General features: G+C 43.8%; 1 protein-coding gene across 2 annotated transcripts in view; it reads left to right on the top strand.

Annotated features, from left to right (window-relative positions):
- Window positions 1-19,399, top strand: part of LOC139276034 (X-linked retinitis pigmentosa GTPase regulator-like) — a 215,056-nt gene that overhangs the window by 65,243 nt on the left and 130,414 nt on the right. For both annotated transcript variants that reach the window (XM_070893415.1, XM_070893417.1), the window contains 2 exons: window positions 4,807-4,965; window positions 7,054-7,209. In XM_070893415.1, coding sequence (XP_070749516.1) covers window positions 4,807-4,965; window positions 7,054-7,209 — 315 coding nt within the window. The remainder of the gene's footprint in view (window positions 1-4,806; window positions 4,966-7,053; window positions 7,210-19,399) is intronic.

The following is a 19,399-nucleotide window of genomic DNA, read 5'->3' as shown; positions in this document are numbered from 1 at the left end:
GATATAACGGTCTTGGGTAGGATGAACACATCATGGTTGCTCAACTTGCTTCAACTGACATGATATGATGCATGTCATCACACATGAGCTGCACATTAATGGAGTGGAAGTCTTTTCTGTTCCTGTACATCTCTGAATCCTCCAAAGGTGCTCACAAGGCAATGTGGGTACAATCAATGCAGTGCTGTACCTTTGGGAAGCCAGCAATCCTGGAGAAGCCCACAGTCTGTCATGCATTCATGGGGAACTTTATGTAATCATTCCTACGGGCATATAGTGCAGCGTGAATACGTTGACTATGACTTGGAGTTCAGCCTCTGTATGTGCGCAGACACAGGCGTCATCTGCATATTATAGCTCGATGACGGAGGTTGGGGTGCTCTTGGACCCGGCCTTGAGATGATGAAGGTTGAACAGGTTCCCATTGGTTTTGTAGTTTAGTTCCACTCTAGCGGGGAGCTTGTTGAGTGTGAGGTGGAGCAAGGCAGCGAGGAAGATTGATAGAGGGTTGGTGCGATGACTCAGCCTGCTTGACCCCGGTCTGGACGTGGCTAAATTCCAAGTCATAGTCAACGTATTCACTGAGGCATACACTAAACATCTGTAATACGAAGGTCCTCCACCAACCTGTCCCCGCTACACAACACTGCCCTCCAGTCATCAAGATCCACGGCGCGGCCCTGGACAACATGGACCATTTCCCATACCTCGGGAGCCTCTTATCAACAAGAGCAGACATTGATGACGAGATTCAACACCGCCTCCAGTGCAGCCTTCGGCCGGCCGCCTGAGGAAAAGAGTGTTCGAAGACCAGGCCCTCAAATCTGCCACCAAGCTCATGGTCTACAGTAATACCCTCCCTCCTGTATGGCTCAGAGACATGGACCATGTACAGTAGACACCTCAAGTTGCTGGAAAAATACCACCAATGATGTCTCCGCAAGATCCTGCAAATCCCCTGGGAGGACAGATGCACCACGTTAGTGTCCTCGGCCTGGCCAACATCCCCAGCATTGAAGCACTGACCATACTTGATCAGCTTCACTGGGCAGGCCACATTGTTCGCATGCCAGACACGAGACTCCCAAAGCAAGCACTCTACTCGGAACTCCTTCATGGCAAACGAGCCAAAGGTCGGCAGAGGAAACATTACAAGGATACCCTCAAAGCCTCCCTGATAAAAGTGCAACATCCCCACTGACACCTGGGAGTTCCTGGCCCAAGACCGCCCTAAGTGGAGGAAGTGCATCCGGGAGGGCGATGAGCACCTCGAGTCTCATCGCCGAGAGCATGCAGAAATCAAGCACAGGCAGCGGAAAGAGCGTGCGGCAAACCAGTCCCACCCACCCTTTCCCTCAACGACTATCTGTCCCACCTGTGACAGGGACTGTTCAGTCACCTAAGGACTCATTTTTAGAACGGAAGCAAGTCCGAGGGACTGTCTATGATAGTGCAGCAATCACTTGCCGAATGCAGACATGTGTTGCATGTTGAGAAATGGCGCACACATCCCCAATTGTAGCTTGGAACAATCCAGATGCATAGAATGAAAGTGCAGCTGTAACCTTCACTTCAACTGACAAAGCAGTCCACCTGTTGCTTCTTGGTTGCAGGTCTGCTTTTACTAACTCACAGATCTCGGTTACAACTTATTTGTGGAAACACAGCCTTCTGACACAGTCTGCATCACTCAGGTGCAGGTACGAATGTCTGTCTCGATATACCCGACATGGGTAAGGCCTCCTCATCACCCTATGGGGTCTGAGGTTCCTCATGCGATGGCGTCGAATCAATTGTCTCCTCTGCAGCGCCATCATGCAAAAGGCTTGCACAAGGTATGGCATTGTCAGTAATTGCCCCTCTGTTTAAGTTTTACCTTTGCCAGAAGCTCAAAACATCAGGCAGGCAGGACAAGGTTCTTTGTTCTCTCTCCCCACAAGGTCAGTATGGACCACATCCAGGTCTGAGCAGGCGCAGTGATTGGGAACCCCCCAACACCCCGGGCTGCATTTGATGCGTAGTGCAGGCTTCTGATGCTTTCCGTATGCCTTGCACATCCCTCCCACCTGCCTGGGCTTGATTTGATGGGTAGTGCAGGCTTCTGATGCTTTCCGATCGCCTTCCACAGCCCCCTCCCCCCACCCCCCGGGCTTCTTTTGCAGTCGAGCCCCGAGCCCCTGGATCCCGGCTAGGGATCGATTCTGCAGGCCGACGCTCCGACCCTCGAGCCCTGTTTGTAGACATTCGGTGGTGGCGTGTCAGTTGGAAAAAAAAAGAAAACTTACAGAATTCCATCAAACTTCCATTTACTGCGTTATAAGGTAAAAGAATTTCATCTTTATTATGCATATTTAAGTGTTCTTGACTCCCTCCAAAACTTCGCTGAGAAACAATGGCGCCTATCTGCACCGATTTTTCCATGTGCCTTGCTTTTTCTTAACTAATCATAAAGTTTTTTGGGAGTGGTCACATACGCCGATCTAGGAGAAATTTTTGGGGGGCAAACTTTCATAATTAACAAAAACTGGCGCAGACATCAGGTTATGCCCACTATGACGCAAAAAACAACAGACATAAAAAAATTCGTAGCTAACTGAGTTACGCTGGAGCACATTCCTTGGGGAAACTTAAATTTTTTATCTTGCGCCAAAAAAAGCGGCACGCGCTAAAAATACTGCTCAAATCACTGGGGAAAATTGAGCCCATTGGCTCAGAAATTGCGGTTGAAGGCTTCCCATGGGCGGATGCCTCCGACCACAAAAATTTCTATGAAAGTCCCTGGTGGTCCCGAAGGTCCTGGGCCTCTAGGCAAAGGTTTTGTAGCCGCACACGTATCCCGGCAGCGCATGGGTTTCATACACATCAGTAGGATCACGTGGGCCGGTCCAACCTATCAGGGTAGGGGGATATCCATTCATACTTATGTGAGTTCCCTATATGCAGAACTCACATAACTATAAATGGGAATACCCCCCAAAACACAGAAACACTGAAAATAACGAGAGAAAAACATCACATATTTTAAATTAATAAAAATGGAATGTAATTGTTATTTAAATCAAAAATATTTTTTTTTGAAAACTAAAGTTACATATTTTAAACGGTCTAAAAATAAACTTACCTTAACAGGATTTTAAATGTTTAAATTATTTTTTAAAGATGTATTTTTCTGTACTTTAAAAGTCTTAAGCTGATAAAAGCAGGCCTTATGAAGGTCTTTCGATGGGCAGGATTTGCAGATGCGGTGGATCTGTCACAAGTTCCGGGGTTAGGTGTATGCGCTTCGCATACCTAAACCTGGAACTTGTGGGGACCCCACGGGCATGTGCGGGAGCGCAATTTCAGGCCCATTATTTCTACCCCTTGCATTCTGTAGTGGATTTGTAGTTCAAGCTGAAACTGTCATTGTTGTTGCACTGCCTACAAAGGTTTTCCCCATGACCACCGCCCTGAAAAATGGCTACTTGTCATGGGCCAGGCCTGGCTTAGTGGCTTCTCTGCTTTCAGTGTTCAAATCCAGTATCAAAATACCTCAAACATCTCTGCTGGCTCTGGTGCAAACATCAATCTGCTTAGCAACACAAAAGAATTCTCAAACTAAATAACTCTGTTACTTCAGAAATTGAATTAGTGGCTTAAACTGCATAAAATGCTGAAAAATGAAATTATTTAAAAAAATGTTTATGCTGCTCATTTTGCACAATTGCTTATAAATTATCTGTCTGGTTATCGCAGTGCACTCTGGGTATTGTAGTTCAACAGGAGAAGGTGAACAAAAAGCCCTATAAAGTATCTCTGCCACAAGCACAAAATTTGTCACAACAGCTGGAAATTTCCAGCACCTTGATCCAGGTGAAAATTCCAGATGAAAGGGTAAGCCTATGTGGGAGAACAAAAATGATTAGTTAATTGAATGGTCATTTGAGCCAATGGATAGATGATGCTTTGGAGATGTGTTGTCCTGAGGTGTGACATCTCTGAGGCCACACTTTCAATGTAATCCCTTTGAAAGGTACTACAGGACAGATGCTAGATGCAAAACTTTCAATTGTATTTAGATATTGCCAAATTTGAAGGTCTTCCAATCCGTTTGGCGCATTATCATACAGAAGTATGTTAAAACAAATTGACCACAGTATTTGATCAGATGTGATGATATATGGGGTGAATGTTTGTGCAAATCAATACATTTATGTAATTAAAATTCAAATGTGTACGTTTGCTACAGTAACAAATCTGCATGATAATGAATGGCATGATACTTAGACATTTACTTTTTCTCATTCTTTTCCCTTTTACTTTCTGTTTAAGAGCAATTCACTTTGACCCTGATCCATTTGAATTTTTAGTCTGCTGAATCTTTATGTAGTGACACACACACAATCTATTACTTCTAAGTATTCCCTAAAACCCCTTGAATGGAGCTTTAAAATTTCAAAATAGGTATAACTTTGTTTCATGTTAAAATCTGGAAAAAATTGTAAGTTTCTGGTATTACAAACCAAAAGTAGGGAAATTGTCAAGACCATGAAATGTTTCTGAATTGGTAACATTTTTGCACCAAACTTTAAAAACATTTGCAGTTACAGATTTCATCTTGTTGCAGAAATGTTACTGCTGTCCTTAGAAACCCGCTTTGTGCAATTTTAAAGCAGTAGTTCCATTTCCAATCATCTGCCCATGTTGGTTTCTAAACAGTTTTGCAGATTTTGAATCAGCTACCCAGTGATTGTAGTTTCACAGGTTAACATGGTAGGGGCATCAGTAACTGGATTACCACAATGCAGCTTTATCTGGTTCCCACAGATGATGGACAGCTCTATACATTTGGAGAATCTGACAATGGAAAGTTGGGATTACCATGTGATCAGCCAGTAAATTACCGGATCCCACAGCCTGTCCCTGGTATTTCAGGAAAAGTCACTCGCGTTTCCTGTGGGGGAGGTCATACTGTTGTTCTTACAGGTATGTTTGTAGTTTGTCAAAATGAATTTCAAGGATTGATGTGAAAATCACACTCAAATGAACTACATCTTAAGTTTTAAGCATGTTCTAGATAGTACATTAAATTATAGTGCTATAAAAGTTGCTTCCCTATACTTAAGTTTAAAATAGACCTGAGTAGATTTATCTAAAACTGCTACTAAAGGGAAAGAAAGAGAAGCACTGAGACTTTGAGAAAACAGATACACTTTCAACGCCTCCATCTGTGCATCTGTTTAAATATTGGAATTGATGAAAATTGGCCTGGAGTTTGCGGTTAGAGGAGAAGCAAAGGCATTTGACGCTGGCCCCGAAGAAAGCTCGCGATCTCCGCGGCAAGAAGTTTGTCTTTTTCGACGCGCGAGAGATTGTAGTGCTCTATAATGGGGAATCTCTAACACGATCTGCTGTGACGTCAAGAAGCTGTTTAAGCAGCCAATCACAATGAATTATCATAGACAGGGAAGCAGGAAATGAGAACCTGTTTTTATCCCAACTTTTAAAAAAATGTTACAGAGCGCAAAACAAAGATCCGGGCTCTAACATGGGGATAAGGTAGAACCTAAAATAATCAAGAACAAACTTTTAAATATAATTTTTTTAATGTTTCTTAAAAATTGTAATTTTTATCATAATGGAGAAATTTGACACTCCACAAAATTAAAAATTGGTTTTTCAGGACCATATGTTTGTTCAGCAGTCAATATGCTGTTAATATCTCAATTACATCTAATTCAACAACGCCTAACATTTAATGGGGTATTTAACAGTGATATACCGGAAAAGCCCAAGTTTTTGTCGGTTTCACTGATAACACTGAATGCCAGCTATAGGGGGATTGGGATCGGGTGGTGGTGGGGTACAGGGCAGCCAGTGTCAGGGCAGCGAATGACTGACTGCAACTTCAGGATTTCCGTGATTAGATTCGCATGCGCTACATCGGTTGGTTTCAAAGCAATAATAACATCGAAACACTGTTAGTTCGCCATTATTATGCACCGCTATTGAGTTTACGAGATTGAATTTATAAATTATTGTATTTACCCTGTTATTTCTATTGATCCAAATTTTCTCTTGACAGATCGCAAGCCTCCGAAACTAAAGGGCCTCCACGGACGGAGAGTTGGGCTATTTGCCCAACTCCTGCCCAGCGAATGCCCTTCAAATTCTTACGGCCTGCTTTTATCAGCGTAAGATCTTTAAAGCACAGAATAATAAATTTTTTCAATAATTTAAACATTTAAAATCCTATTAAATAAAGTAAGTTTATTTTCAGACCCTTTAAAATATGTAAATTTAATTTTCAAAAAATTACATTTTTGTTTTAAATAATTAATTGAATTCCATCTTGATTTTAAATATGTGATTTACATTTTTTTAAATCTTAAGTGCTTGTGTGTTTTTGGGGTATTTCCATTCATACTTATGGTGATTGGAATCTCCATAAGTATGAATAGGAATACCCATCCTGATAAGTTGGGCTGGCCTACGTGATCCTAGTGATGCGTACGAAACCCATACGCTACTGGGATATGTGGGCTTCTACGCAGGCCTTCGTGTAAAGGCCCAGGACCAGACAGCTCCGAAACTCCAGGAACAACAGGTACTTTTGAAGAAATCTTTGCAATCAAAGACATCCTCCCATAGGAAGCTTTCGACCGCAAATTCTGGGCTCTTATTTTTCAATAAACTTCTTAACATTTTGGTATAGCAATGACCAGGTATCAGAGTTTTTTTTTTAAAAGTCCAATGGAATTCTACATACTGTACTTGTATTACATTAATTTTCTGGAAATACTTTATCTCATTTACATGGATACAAATGTTTAAAATTCTGCTCTGCATAAGGTAGCAGATTCTTAGTGCTGCTTCAAATGGCCTGCCAATAAATATCTTCTTTTGCCAAATGGCACTAAAATTGTCTATCTTAAACAAATGAGCATTCTGATTCTTGACCACAAGATTTGGTTGGTAATAAAGGGCAAAATTGTCAACTTTTATGTTTTATTGGTAACTTTTGTACTCTTATGAGCAACTTCACTCCATATCCTTTGTTTGATCTGTCTACAGAGGAGCATGTGTATGCCTTTGGCTTTGGCCAATTTGGCCAATTAGGACATGGTACATTCATTTTTGAATCTTCAGTGCCAAAGGTAGTAGAACAGTTGAAGAAGAAGAATATACAGTTTATTTCATGCGGGGAGAACCATACTGCTGTGGTGACAGGTATGTGATATTTTTGTTTAATGTTCGGAAGCATATAACTGAAATCAAGAAATGATATTTTGTAGTGGTTTATTGTTTTAACCAAAAACCCTTGGATATTGATGCCATATTTAATGTTACTGTAATGGAGATATAGGAGTATAATTTATTTAAAGATGCGTTTTTTGGCGTAAAAACTAGGAATAACTGTATCCTTTAAATAATTGCATGCATCCTGTCCTGCACTAAATTTCACTCACCCATCAGCCCGATCCTTGCTGATATACATGTATCCCAACCTCAGCATTAAATTTAAAATCCTTGTCCTTATCTTCAATTCCCTCCATGATTTCATCACCACCTCTATCTCTGCAATCTCCTGCAGCACTACATCCTCCCCTGAACATAGTTCTTCTGACTATGCCTTTTGTGCATTCAGCCCCTTGCCCTTCTTTTGTCCTGGCATTGGGAATGCAGCCCTCAGTTGCGTTGGTCCTGTTGTCTGAAATTTACTCCATAAACTTCTACACAACCCTGTCCTCTATTTTAAAACATTTTTTAAAAAAACCTGCTCAATTGCCTTCAGTTACCTCTTTTAGCATCTCCTTTTGTGGCTCGGCGTACATTCTTTTTAGGCCTATTTGTGAAGCACCTTTGGATGTTCCTTACATTCAATGTAAGTTGTTGATGTAATGTATTCTTAATGTTGTATTGGAGGGACAACATTCCATAATAATATTTTCATAAATATTAAAAGAACCAGCATTAATATAAGGAATCGTATCAAGTAATAAGGATGCTTCAAAGTGCTTTACAGTCAATAAATTACTTTGAAAGTGCAGTCATTGTTGTTATATAGGCAAATGTAGTCAATTCACACACAGCAAGGTCCCGTAACAGCAAAGAAATGATGACCTGGTAATCTATATTTTTGGTGGCATTGATTGAGGGAGGTTTGTTGGCCAGGACACAGAGAACTCCCTGGTGTCCCTTTTGAATAGTGCCATGGGATCTAATACGTCCACCTCACCTGGCTGATGGGGCCTCAGTTGAATGTCTCATCCTGAAGACAGCCCTCTAACAATACAGTACTGCTTTAATACTTCACTGATATTTTATGTGCTCATCTTCGTGAACCTACTACTTTCTGACTTAGAGAGGAGAGTGCAACCAACTAAGCCAAGCTGATACTAAAGGAAGTTTCTTTTAAATGTAAATGTAGAATGTTTTCTGAAGTCAGCAATACAATATTTGAAAACACAATAAATGGTGAAACATATATATGTATATTTAGTTATAATACTTTAAAAAAAATCTTGTGTCTGCACATACTCCCTGTATATTCCACTTGACTTAAGCTCCATGAGAGAGAAAGAATGAAGTATGTGTGTGGAGGGGAGAATGAGTGTGTGTCAGACAGAGAGAGAGTGGAACAAATCTTCAACTTTGTCTCTTGGCCTTGCCACCATCTTCTGTTATATGCAAACAGCAACCTGAAGGTAATGATGTACCCTCAATTTTGACATATAAAAAGAAAATAGCTTTTGTTTCAATTGGTCAATTAAAATTATAAAATAAATTCTGCCTTGTGTTCTATCTCTGCAGACCATTTTTAGTTGCACCTGATGTATTTTCCCCTTCCTTAGAGTCACCACTATGTACCTTGTCCTGCTGGTGTTGTGCCCCAATGGCTGTGCCTGGCAGATTTTTGCTTCTTTCTATTATTGGTTTCTCAGCTAATTCTCTTCTGCTGTGAACTGGTGTTGTTCGTGACTCAAGAAGTAGGCCACAACTGGGGCGTTTTGCATCCACACTGGTATCGACCCTTGTGGTGATTTCCCTTGCTCTCCGCTGATTTTGTCTGCCATTCTCAGCCACGTCTGATGGCTTTCCACTTTGAATATATATATTGGAATAATCTGTTGATATATACTTAAAACGTCAGGGGTTCAAACAAGAATTATAAAGTGAATTGAAGAATCGAGGATTTGGCTATGCTCCTGGACAGGTATGACTGAATCAGTTTTTAACTTAGGTTTAAATACCAGAAAGCCTGTGTTAGAGTGACATTTTCACACCCTAATCACTTTCCATTATTTGTAAAGTATAATTCAACATTGGTTGGAAATTAAGTCTTCTGCCGCTCCTCTTAGCTCCCCAGAGGGGCGGCAATGGCGGAGGAAAGCACTAGCGCCCGGGCAGCCAGCTTCCACCGCCCCGCCGAGACATTCAGTGCCGGTATCAACGGTGGGTGGAGCGGTACCGCCCGGGAGAGGCGAGCCAATGTGCATCGTCCCTGGTTGCAACACCGGCTTGACTTTTGGTAGCTGCCCGACCTTTATTGCTCCGTATTTTTTTTTTGTCGATTTATGTTGTGGTGGCATGAGCTATTCATTGGGAATGTTTTTGGTGTTTTTTTTTTTCTGAGTTTTCCCCCCCACCCCAGGCCTATGTTATGGCGTTCCAAGGCCAGCTGTTTAGCTTGGGATTTTCCCTTACCCAGCTGGCCTAGCGCCCCGCTCCAAACTCCGGGCCCAGCTGATGAATTTTGCGGCGGCAGACGCAAACCATTTGCTGCCGCAAAATTTACTGCTTCGCCCAGGACACTGCCCCAACTAGGCTCGACCGAATTTGCACCCCCACGTGTATAACTTTACAATAACAGTCTATTCACCACACTTTTAACAAGTCTTTTAATAAAAAAGGGCTTGGATAATTACTCTGTGTTTAGACTGCACTGATGTGTTTACTGTGAACAATATCTACATTCAAGCATGTATCAAATCATAGAACCACAGAAATTTACAGCACAGAAGAAGGCCATTGTATCTGCGCCGGCCGATCAAGAGCTATCCAGCCTAATCCCACTTTCCTGCTCTTGGTCCATAGCCCTGTAGGTCACGGTGCTTCAAGTATTTTTTAAATGTGGTGAGGCTTTCTGCCTCTATCACCCTTTCAGGCAGTGAGTTCCAGACCTCCACCACTCTGGGTAAAGACATTTCCCCATCTATCTCCTCTATAACTCCCCCCAATTACTTTAAATCTATGCCCCCGGTTGTTGACCCCTCTGCCAAGGGAAACAGGTCCTTCCTATCCACTCTATCGAGGCCCCTCATAATTTTATACAACTCAATCCAGTCTCCCCTCAGCCTCCTCTGTTCCAAAGAAAACAGACCCAGCATCTCCAATCTTTCCTCGAAGCCAAAATTCTCCAGTCCAGGCAACATTCTTGTAAATCTCCTCTGCATCCTTTCCAGTGCAATCACATCTTTCCTGTAATGTAGTGACCAGAATTGCACACAGTACTCCAGCTTGAGGCCTAACCAGTGTTTTATACAATTCAAACATAACCTTTTTGCTCTTGTATTCCATGCCTCGACTAATAAAGGCAAGTATTCCCTATGCCTTTTTAACCACCTTATCTACTTGGCCTGCTATCTTCAGGGACCTGTGGACCTGCACTCCAAGGTCCCTTTATTCCTCTACACTTTTCAGTGTCGTACCATTTAATGTGTATTCCCTTGCCTTGTTAGACCTCCCCCAAATGCATTGCCTCACATTTATCGGGATTGAATTCCATTTGCCACTTTTCTGCCCACCTGACCAGTACATTGATGTCTTCCTGCAGTCCGCAGCTTTCTTCTTCATTATCAACCACACAACCTATTTTAGTGTCGTCTGAAAACTTCTTGATCACACCCCCAATATTCAAGTCCAAGTCATTGATATATACCACAAAAACCAACACTGAGCCCTGCGGAGCCCCACTGGATACAGCCTTTCAATCACAAAAACACCCATCAACCATTACCCTTTGCTTCCTGTCTCTGAACCAATTTTGGATCCAACTTGCCACTTGGTCCTGGATCCCATGGGCTTTTACTTTCGTGACCAGTCTGCCAAATGGGACCTTATCAAAATCTTTGCTAAAATCCATATGCACTACATCATATGCACTGTCCTCATCTATGGATAGTAGGAGTATGTGTGCGCATGAGGTCCGTGCAGCAGAGCTTGGTCTCCAGTCGTCTTGGTTAACCCTTGCCACTGGATCAAGATCAAGCTCTGTCAAGCCCATGTGATGGTTGCTGTGCAACGGTCACGCCACGTTAAAAGAATCCACGCACAGGCATTTTCCACCCTTCAATATGTAGTTTGGGACCTGAAATGTCCCTCATTGAAACACCTGTGAACTCATCCCTTTTTGGTGTGGAAGCGGGTCATCCTCGATACAAGGGACTGCCTAATACTATACTATACTACTGCCCTCATTGACCCTTTTGATTATCGCCGTGAAAAATTCAATCAAGTTGGGGTAAAAAGAAGACTTTTCTTCAAGGTGCACTCCCTGATATAAGGAATTGACACCCGCCTGTTAATGCGACCACGAAATCACTCGAACGAAACCTGGGTTCAACTGGTTTTATTCAAGCATGCAGGGGAAGGGTTCACGGATGAACCTTCAAAGAACAGAGGTTTTACATCGACAGTTATATATTTTTCAAGGTGTGCGACCCTCCTACAAAACCACCGATTGGCCTACTGCTATCAACGAAGTTACATTGATTCGTTGATCCTTATCAGACTGGCTCTGAGTGGTTCCCCCCACCTGTCCATCTCCCATCACATGTCACCCTTCCGGAATGTGTTACATAAGAACATAAGAATTAGGAATAGGAGTAGGCCATCTAGCCCCTCGAGCCTGCTCCGCCATTCAACAAGATCATGGCTGATCTGGCCGTGGACTCAGCTCCACTTACCCGCCCGCTCCCCATAACCCTTAATTCCCTTATTGGTTAAAAATCTATCTATCTGTGATTTAAATACATTCAATGAGCTAGCCTCAACTGCATTCTTGGGCAGAGAATTCCACAGATTCACAACCCTCTGGGAGAAGAAATTCCTTCTCAACTCGGTTTTAAATTGGCTCCCCCGTATTTTGAGGCTGTGCCCCCTAGTTCTATTCTCCCCGACCAGTGGAAACAACCTCTCTGCCTCTATCTTGTCTATCCCTTTCATTATTTTAAATGTTTCTATAAGATCACCCCTCATCCTTCTGAACTCCAACGAGTAAAGACCCAGTCTACTCAATCTATCATCATAAGGAAACCCCTCATCTCCGGAATCAGCCTCGTGAATCGTCTCTGTACCTCCTCCAAAGCTAGTATATCCTTCCTTAAGTAAGGTGACCAAAACTGCACGCAGTACTCCAGGTGCAGCCTCACCAATACCCTGTACAGGTGCAGCCTCACCAATACCCTGTACAGTTGCAGCAGGACCTCCCTGCTTTTGTACTCCATCCCTCTCGCAATGAAGGCCAACATTCCATTCGCCTTCTTGATTACCTGCTGCACCTGCAAACTAACTTTTTGGGATTCATGCAGAAGGACCCACAGGTCCCTCTGCACCGCAGCATTTCGTAATTTCTCCCCATTCAAATAATATTCCCTTTTACTGTTTTTTTTCCCAAGGTGGATGACCTCACATTTTCTGACATTGTATTCCATCTGCCAAACCTTAGCCCATTCGCTTAATCTATCTAAATCTCTTTCCAGCCTCTCTGTGTCCTCTACACAACCCGCTTTCCCACTAATCTTTGTGTCATCTGCAAATTTAGTTACACTACACTGTCCCCTCTTCCAGGTCATCTATGTATATTGTAAACAGTTGTGGTCCGAGCCACCGATCCCTGTGGCACACCACTAACCACCGATTTCCAACCCGAAAAGGAACCATTTATCCCGACTCTCTGCTTTCTGTTAGCCAGCCAATTCTCTATCCATGCTAATACATTTCCTCTGACTCCGCGTACCTTTATCTTCTGCAGTAACCTTTTGTGTGGCACCTTATCGAATGCCTTTTGTAAATCGAAATACACCACATCCATCGGTACACCACTATCCACCATGCTCGTTATATCCTCAAAGAATTCCAGTAAATTAGTTAAACATGATTTCCCCTTCATGAATCCATGTTGCGTCTGCTTGATTGCACTATTCCTATCTAGATGTCCCGCTATTTCTTCCTTAATGATAGCTTCAAGCTACAGATGTTAAACTAACCGGCCTATAGTTACCTGCCTTTTGTCTGCCCCCTTTTTTAAACAGAGGCGTTACATTAGCTGCTTTCCAATCCGCTGGTACCTCCCCAGAGTCCAGAGATTTTTGGTAGATTATAACGAATGCATCTGCTATAACTTCTGCCATCTCTTTTAATACCCTGGGATGCATTTCATCAGGACCAGGGGACTTGTCTACCTTGAGATTCATTAGCCTGTCCAGCACTACCCCCCTAGTGATAGTGATTATCTCAAGGTCCTCCCTTCCCACATTCCCGTGACCAGCAATTTTTGGCATGGTTTTTGTGTCTTCCACTGTGAAGATCGAAGCAAAATAATTGTTTGAGGTCTCAGCCATTTCCACATTTCCCATTATTAAATCCCCCTTCTCATCTTCTAAGGGACCAACATTTACTTTAGTGACTCTTTTCCGTTTTATATATCGGTAAAAGCTTTTACTATCTGTTTTTATGTTTTGCGCAAGTTTACTTTCGTAATCTATCTTTCCTTTCTTTATTGCTTTCTTAGTCATTCTTTGCTGTCGTTTAAAATTTTCCCAATCTTCTAGTTTCCCACTAACCTTGGCCACCTTATACGCATTGGTTTTTAATTTGATACTCTCCTTTATTTCCTTGTTTATCCACGGCTGGTTATCCCTTCTCTTACCGCCCTTCTTTTTCACTGGAATATATTTTTGTTGAGCACTATGAAAGAGCTCCTTAAAAGTCCTCCACTGTTCCTCAATTGTGCCACCGTTTAGTCTGTGTTTCCAGTCTACTTCAGCCAATTCTGCCCTCATCCCACTGTAGTCCCCTTTGTTTAAGCATAGTACGCTCATTTGAGACACTACTTCCTCTCCCTCAATCTGTTTTACAAATTCAACCATACTGTGATCACTCATTCCGAAAGGATCTTTTACTAGGAGATCGTTTATTATTCCTGTCTCATTACACAGGACCAGATCTAAGATAGCTTGCTCCCTTGTCGGCTCTGTAACATACTGTTTTAAGAAACAATCCCGTATGCATTCTGTGAATTCCTCCTCCAGGCTACCCCGTGCGATTTGATTTGACCAATCGATATGTAGGTTAAAATCTCCCATGATTACTGCCGTTCCTTTTTCACATGCCTCCATTATTCCCTTGATTATTGTCCACCCCACCATGAAGTTATTTGGGGGCCTATAAACTACGCCCACCAGTGACCTTTTCCCCCTTACTATCTCTAATCTCCACCCACAATGATTCAACATTTTGTTCATTAGAGCCAATATCGTTTCTCACAACTGTCCTGATATCATCCTTTATTAACAGAGCTACCCCACCTCCTTTCCCTTCTTGTCTATCTTTCCGAATTGTCAGATACCCCTGTATGTTTAATTCCCAGTCTTGGCCACCCTGCAACCACGTTTCTGTAATGGCCACCAAATCATACCCATTTGCAATGATTTGTGCCGTCAACTCATTTACTTTATTTCGAATGCTGCATGCGTTAAGGTAGAGTGTTTTAATACTAGCTTTTAAACCATAATTTTTAGTTTTGACCCCTCCTGCAGCCCCTTTATATTCATACATATTGTCCCTTCCTATCACCTTGTGGTTTACACTTACCCCAGTGCTACTCTGCTCTGTTGCCTCCTGCCTTTTGCATTCTTTCTTGGGGTCCTGTTCATCTGAGCTCTCACCCACTCTAACTAGCTCAGAGCCCTCTCCTGGGTTCCGAATACTCCTCGCATTGAGGCACCGAGCTTTCATGCTTGCCTTTTTATTACACTTTGACCCTTTAGAATTTTGCTGTAAAGTGGCCCTTTTTGTTTTTTGCCTTGGGTTTCTCTGCCCTCCACTTTTACTCATCTCCTTTCTGTCTTTTGCTTTTGTCTCCATTTTGTTTCCCTCTGTCTCCCTGCATTGGTTCCCATCCCCCTGCCATATTAGTTTAACTCCTCCCCAACTCCCCCTAGGACATTGGTTCCGGTCCTGCCTAGGTGCAGACCATCCGGTTTGTACTGGTCCCACCTCCCCCAGAACCGGTTCCAATGCCCCAGGAATTTGAATCCCTCCCTGCTGCACCACTGCTCAAGCCACGTATTCATCTGAGCTATCCTGCGATTCCTTCTCTGACTAGCACGTGGCACTGGTAGCAATCCTGAGATTACTACTTTTGAGGTCCTACGTTTTAATTTAGTTCAGTGGTGTCAACTTTGCCTCAGTTTCTCATGACGTGTGAATTAACCTTGTTTCCCAAGGTTTGCTATGAGATTCAGATTCTGCTGCAATCTATGGCCCCAAGTTTCCACACGCAGCAAAACAGGCGCCCCTCCGAGCTGGGCGCCCGTTTTTCGCGCCGAAAACGGCGCCTGAAATAAAACGCACTATTCTCGAGCGCTTTGCAGCTCGATGTCAGCTTGGCGCGGCGCCCGGGGGCGGAGCCTACCACTCGTGCCGATTTTGTAAGTAGGAGGGGGCGGGTACCATTTAAATGAGTTTTTTTCGTGTCGACAACCCTGCGCGTGCGCGTTGGAGCATTCGCGCACGCGCAGTGTGAAGGAAACATTGGCACTCGGCCATTTTTGTAGTTCTTTGTAGCTGTTCAATTTTTAACATTTTTTAATAAACCACATTGCCCTTCCATGATCAGCACTGAGGCTTCTTGCAGCAGTGAGAAGGTGCAGGAAGCCTCAGAAAGTTGAGGCAGCTGTTTCCCGACAGGCCCGACCGACGGCAGGGGGGCCTCCCCCACCCCCCTGCCATCGGGAATGGCTGCCTCAACTTCTGAGGCTTCCTGCAGCCTGCTCACTGCCTCCCCCACTGCTGCCGTCGGGAACGGCTGCCTCCTCCCTGCCTCCCCCCTGCTGCTGTCGATCGGGCCCTTACTGCCTCCCCCCCCCACTGCTGTCGGGAACGGCTGCCTCCTCCCCCCCCCCCCGCCTTCGGGAACGGCTGCCTCCTCCCTGCCTCCCCTCCCCCTGCCGTCGGGAACGGCTGCCTCCTCCCTGCCTCCCCCCCCCCCCGCCTTCGGGAACGGCTGCCTCCTCCCTGCCTCCCTCCCCCTGCCGTCGGGAACGGCTGCCTCCTCTCTGCCTCCCCCCCCCCCCTGCCGTCAGGAACGGCTGCCTCAACTTGTGAGGCTTCCTGCAGCCTTCTCCCTGTCTGAAACACTTTCACACAGGTAGGAACATGGTTTATTTAATCTTTTCTTTGCTTATAAATTTTTAATCAGGTTGGAATTATTTGTATAATATTTGTATAAGTATAACTAAGGATTTATTGTAGAATGTAATGACTTCCCTTCCCCGTCCGCCCCCCCACCTCGTTCCGGACTCCTAATTTGTAACTTGCACCTGATTTTTTTAATGTGTAGACAAGGTTTTTTCAGGCCTACAAAAATCTTCACTTGCTCCATTCTAAGTTAGTTTGGAGTACGTTTTCACTGTGGAAACTTTGAAATCAGGCGTCAGTGGCCGGACACGCCCCCTTTTGGAAAAAAACATTCTGTTCAAAAGTGAAACTGTTCTACATGACTAGAACTGCAGAAAACTTAAATGTGGAGAATTGCGATTTCTAAGATAGTCCGTTCTCCACCAGTTGCTCCTAAAAATCAGGTGCAAATCATGTGGAAACTTGGAGCCTATGTTTCTAGACTGTTGACTCCCCACTGTCCTTGGTGGATGTTGTTCTGTACTGAATGTAAGTTTCCATCAGTCCATTCAGGTTAATGCAACGGATGGTTCATTTACCATCAAGCTTTGCTGCGTAGCAAGCTTTGCTGCTTCCCCTTCTTAAAACCCATTGTAAGCAAGTGTTATAAGTGTGCTTTACATACATAAGTGAGTTTTACATACGATCAGTCAATTTACGATATATTACAATCCCTACCGTAAGGTAGAGGAACTCCCGATTCCTCAGAACCTCCTACTACTGATGAGCCCTGCAATCTGGACCATGTGTCAGATTAATTCACTACCTTCAGGATCCACTTTAGTGACCATCTATCTGTGTGTGTACTTCCACTTTAGTGACCGTATTTTATCCCCTTGCACACGACCTTCCCTTAACAAATCCACGCTGACTGTCCTTGATTAATGCATGTCTTTCTAAATGAAGATTTATTTTGTCCCTCAGAATTTTTTCCAATAATTTTCCTGCTACTGAGGTTAGGCTGACTGGCCTGTAGCGTCTCAGTCTATCCTTTTCTCCCTTTTTAAACAAAGGTACCACATTAGCAATCCTCCAGTCCTCTGGCACCACACCTGTAGCCAGAGAGGATTGGAAAATGATGGTCAGAGCCTGTACTATTTCCTCTTTTGCTTCTCTTAACAGCCTGGGATACATTTCATGTAGCCATTTCAAGGAATAAGACTTGGGGCTCAATTTTCCCCAAAACTTTTTTTTGGCGTCGTTGAAGAGCTCCGCCCATTTTTTGGGGGCCCAAGTGCGCCAAAAAAAAAAAGTTCCAAGTTTCCCCATGTGATTTCTTCATTTTGATGCAGCCCCCCCCCCATCCAATGCCAGTGCCAATCCCCGCTCCTATTCCAGGCCAAAGGGCATCCCGGTCCGCTCCCCTGCACCTAGGCCTGGCCGAGTGGCCTCTTGGTCCAGTCCCCCACACCTCGGCCTGACTTAGTGGCCTCCCGGTCCGCTCCCCCGCACCTAGCATTGGCCAAGTGGCATCCTCCCTCCCAGTCCCGCACCTAGCCCTGGCCGAGTGACCTCCCTCCTGGTCCCACACCTATCCCAGGCCGAATGGCCTCCCGGTCTGCTCCCTCGCACCTATCCCAGACTAAATGGCCTCCTCTCTCCCGGTCCCCGCACCTAACTATACCCGAAAGGCTCCCCCCCCCCCCCCCCCCCCACACCTTCCACTCTCTCTTACCTTCTGCTGCTTCTGTCCGGGCATCTGCAGCACCTACCTGCACCGATTTCCTTAACTCACCAGAATGTTTTTCTACAGAGGCCACATATGCTGGCTTAAGAAGAACTGGAGTAACTCTCAGCTGGCCAAACTTGTCTAACTGGCCAGAATTGGCGCGGGTGGCGCGTTACGCCCCTTTTTGCTGAAAAAAAAAGTACCTAAAAAAAATTGTAACTAATTGAGATACGCTGGTGCAAATCGATCGGGGAAACTTTGGTTTTTTAACTTGAGCCAAAAAAAAGCGGCTTGCACCAAAAAATGGCGCCAATCACTGGGGAAAATTGAGCCCTTGTTACTGGAGAGCCCTCGTCTAAATTTTTTGGAAACGGGCTGCTTGTTTTGTTGTGAAATGAGTCAATTAGGTAAAGCTCCTTGGAATCAGGAGTTAATGGATTTATGTCAAGCATCTATTAAAATACTGTCAAACTAAAGCAAAAGCAAAATACTGTGGATGGTAGAAATCTGAAATAAAAACAGAAAATGCTGGAAATACTCAGCATCTGTGGAGCGAGAAACAGAGTTAATGACCTGAAACTTAGTGTCAAACTAAAGTCAGCCAGGTGTTATTGCATGTTTTGACTGATGAATGACCAATATCTACAAAGCCTGAATTTAAGAAACCTTTTCCTGCAAAGGGGATGCCCTCCTGGGTGTCCCTGGATGAGGGGTTGAATGACATCTTTGTGCCCAGGCAGACAAATATATTTGCAACTTTGTGCCAGTTCATGTTTGTCTTGTTTCTTCAATGTAGAATTTAAAACTTGAAGGCTCTTTCGAGGTAAACTCGCATACAAATGTTGTGTTAGGACTGTGATCCAGTTTCGGCGTTATTTGGAGGTTTAGCAAAGGGTCTCTTATTTTGTGAACCAAGGAGCTGTAAATTAAATGATGAATGTTCATATCTGCTGTATTAATCTGTTAACTGTTTAATTTTACTTTGATAAACCTGACTTGTGGATATAGTCAAATCTGCAGTGTGATGGTCATTATTCTTTTGATTAGCCATGATCCTATTGAATGGCGAAGCAGGCTCAAGGGCCGTATGACCTACTCCTATTTCATAGAATCATAGAAAAATTACGACATACAAGGAGGCCATTTGGCCCATCGTGTCCATGCCAGTCAAAAAAGAGCTACCCAGTCTAATCCCACTTTCCAGCACTAGGTCCATAGCCCTGTAAGTCACGGCTCTTTAAATGCACATCCAAGTACTTTTTAAATGTGATAAGGATTTCTGCCTCG

Source organism: Pristiophorus japonicus, chromosome 11 (assembly GCF_044704955.1).
Source record: "Pristiophorus japonicus isolate sPriJap1 chromosome 11, sPriJap1.hap1, whole genome shotgun sequence".
NCBI classification, from domain to species: domain Eukaryota; kingdom Metazoa; phylum Chordata; class Chondrichthyes; family Pristiophoridae; genus Pristiophorus; species Pristiophorus japonicus.
The sequence above is the reverse complement of the archived record's forward strand: the minus strand, read 5'-3'. Positions and strand labels throughout refer to the sequence as shown.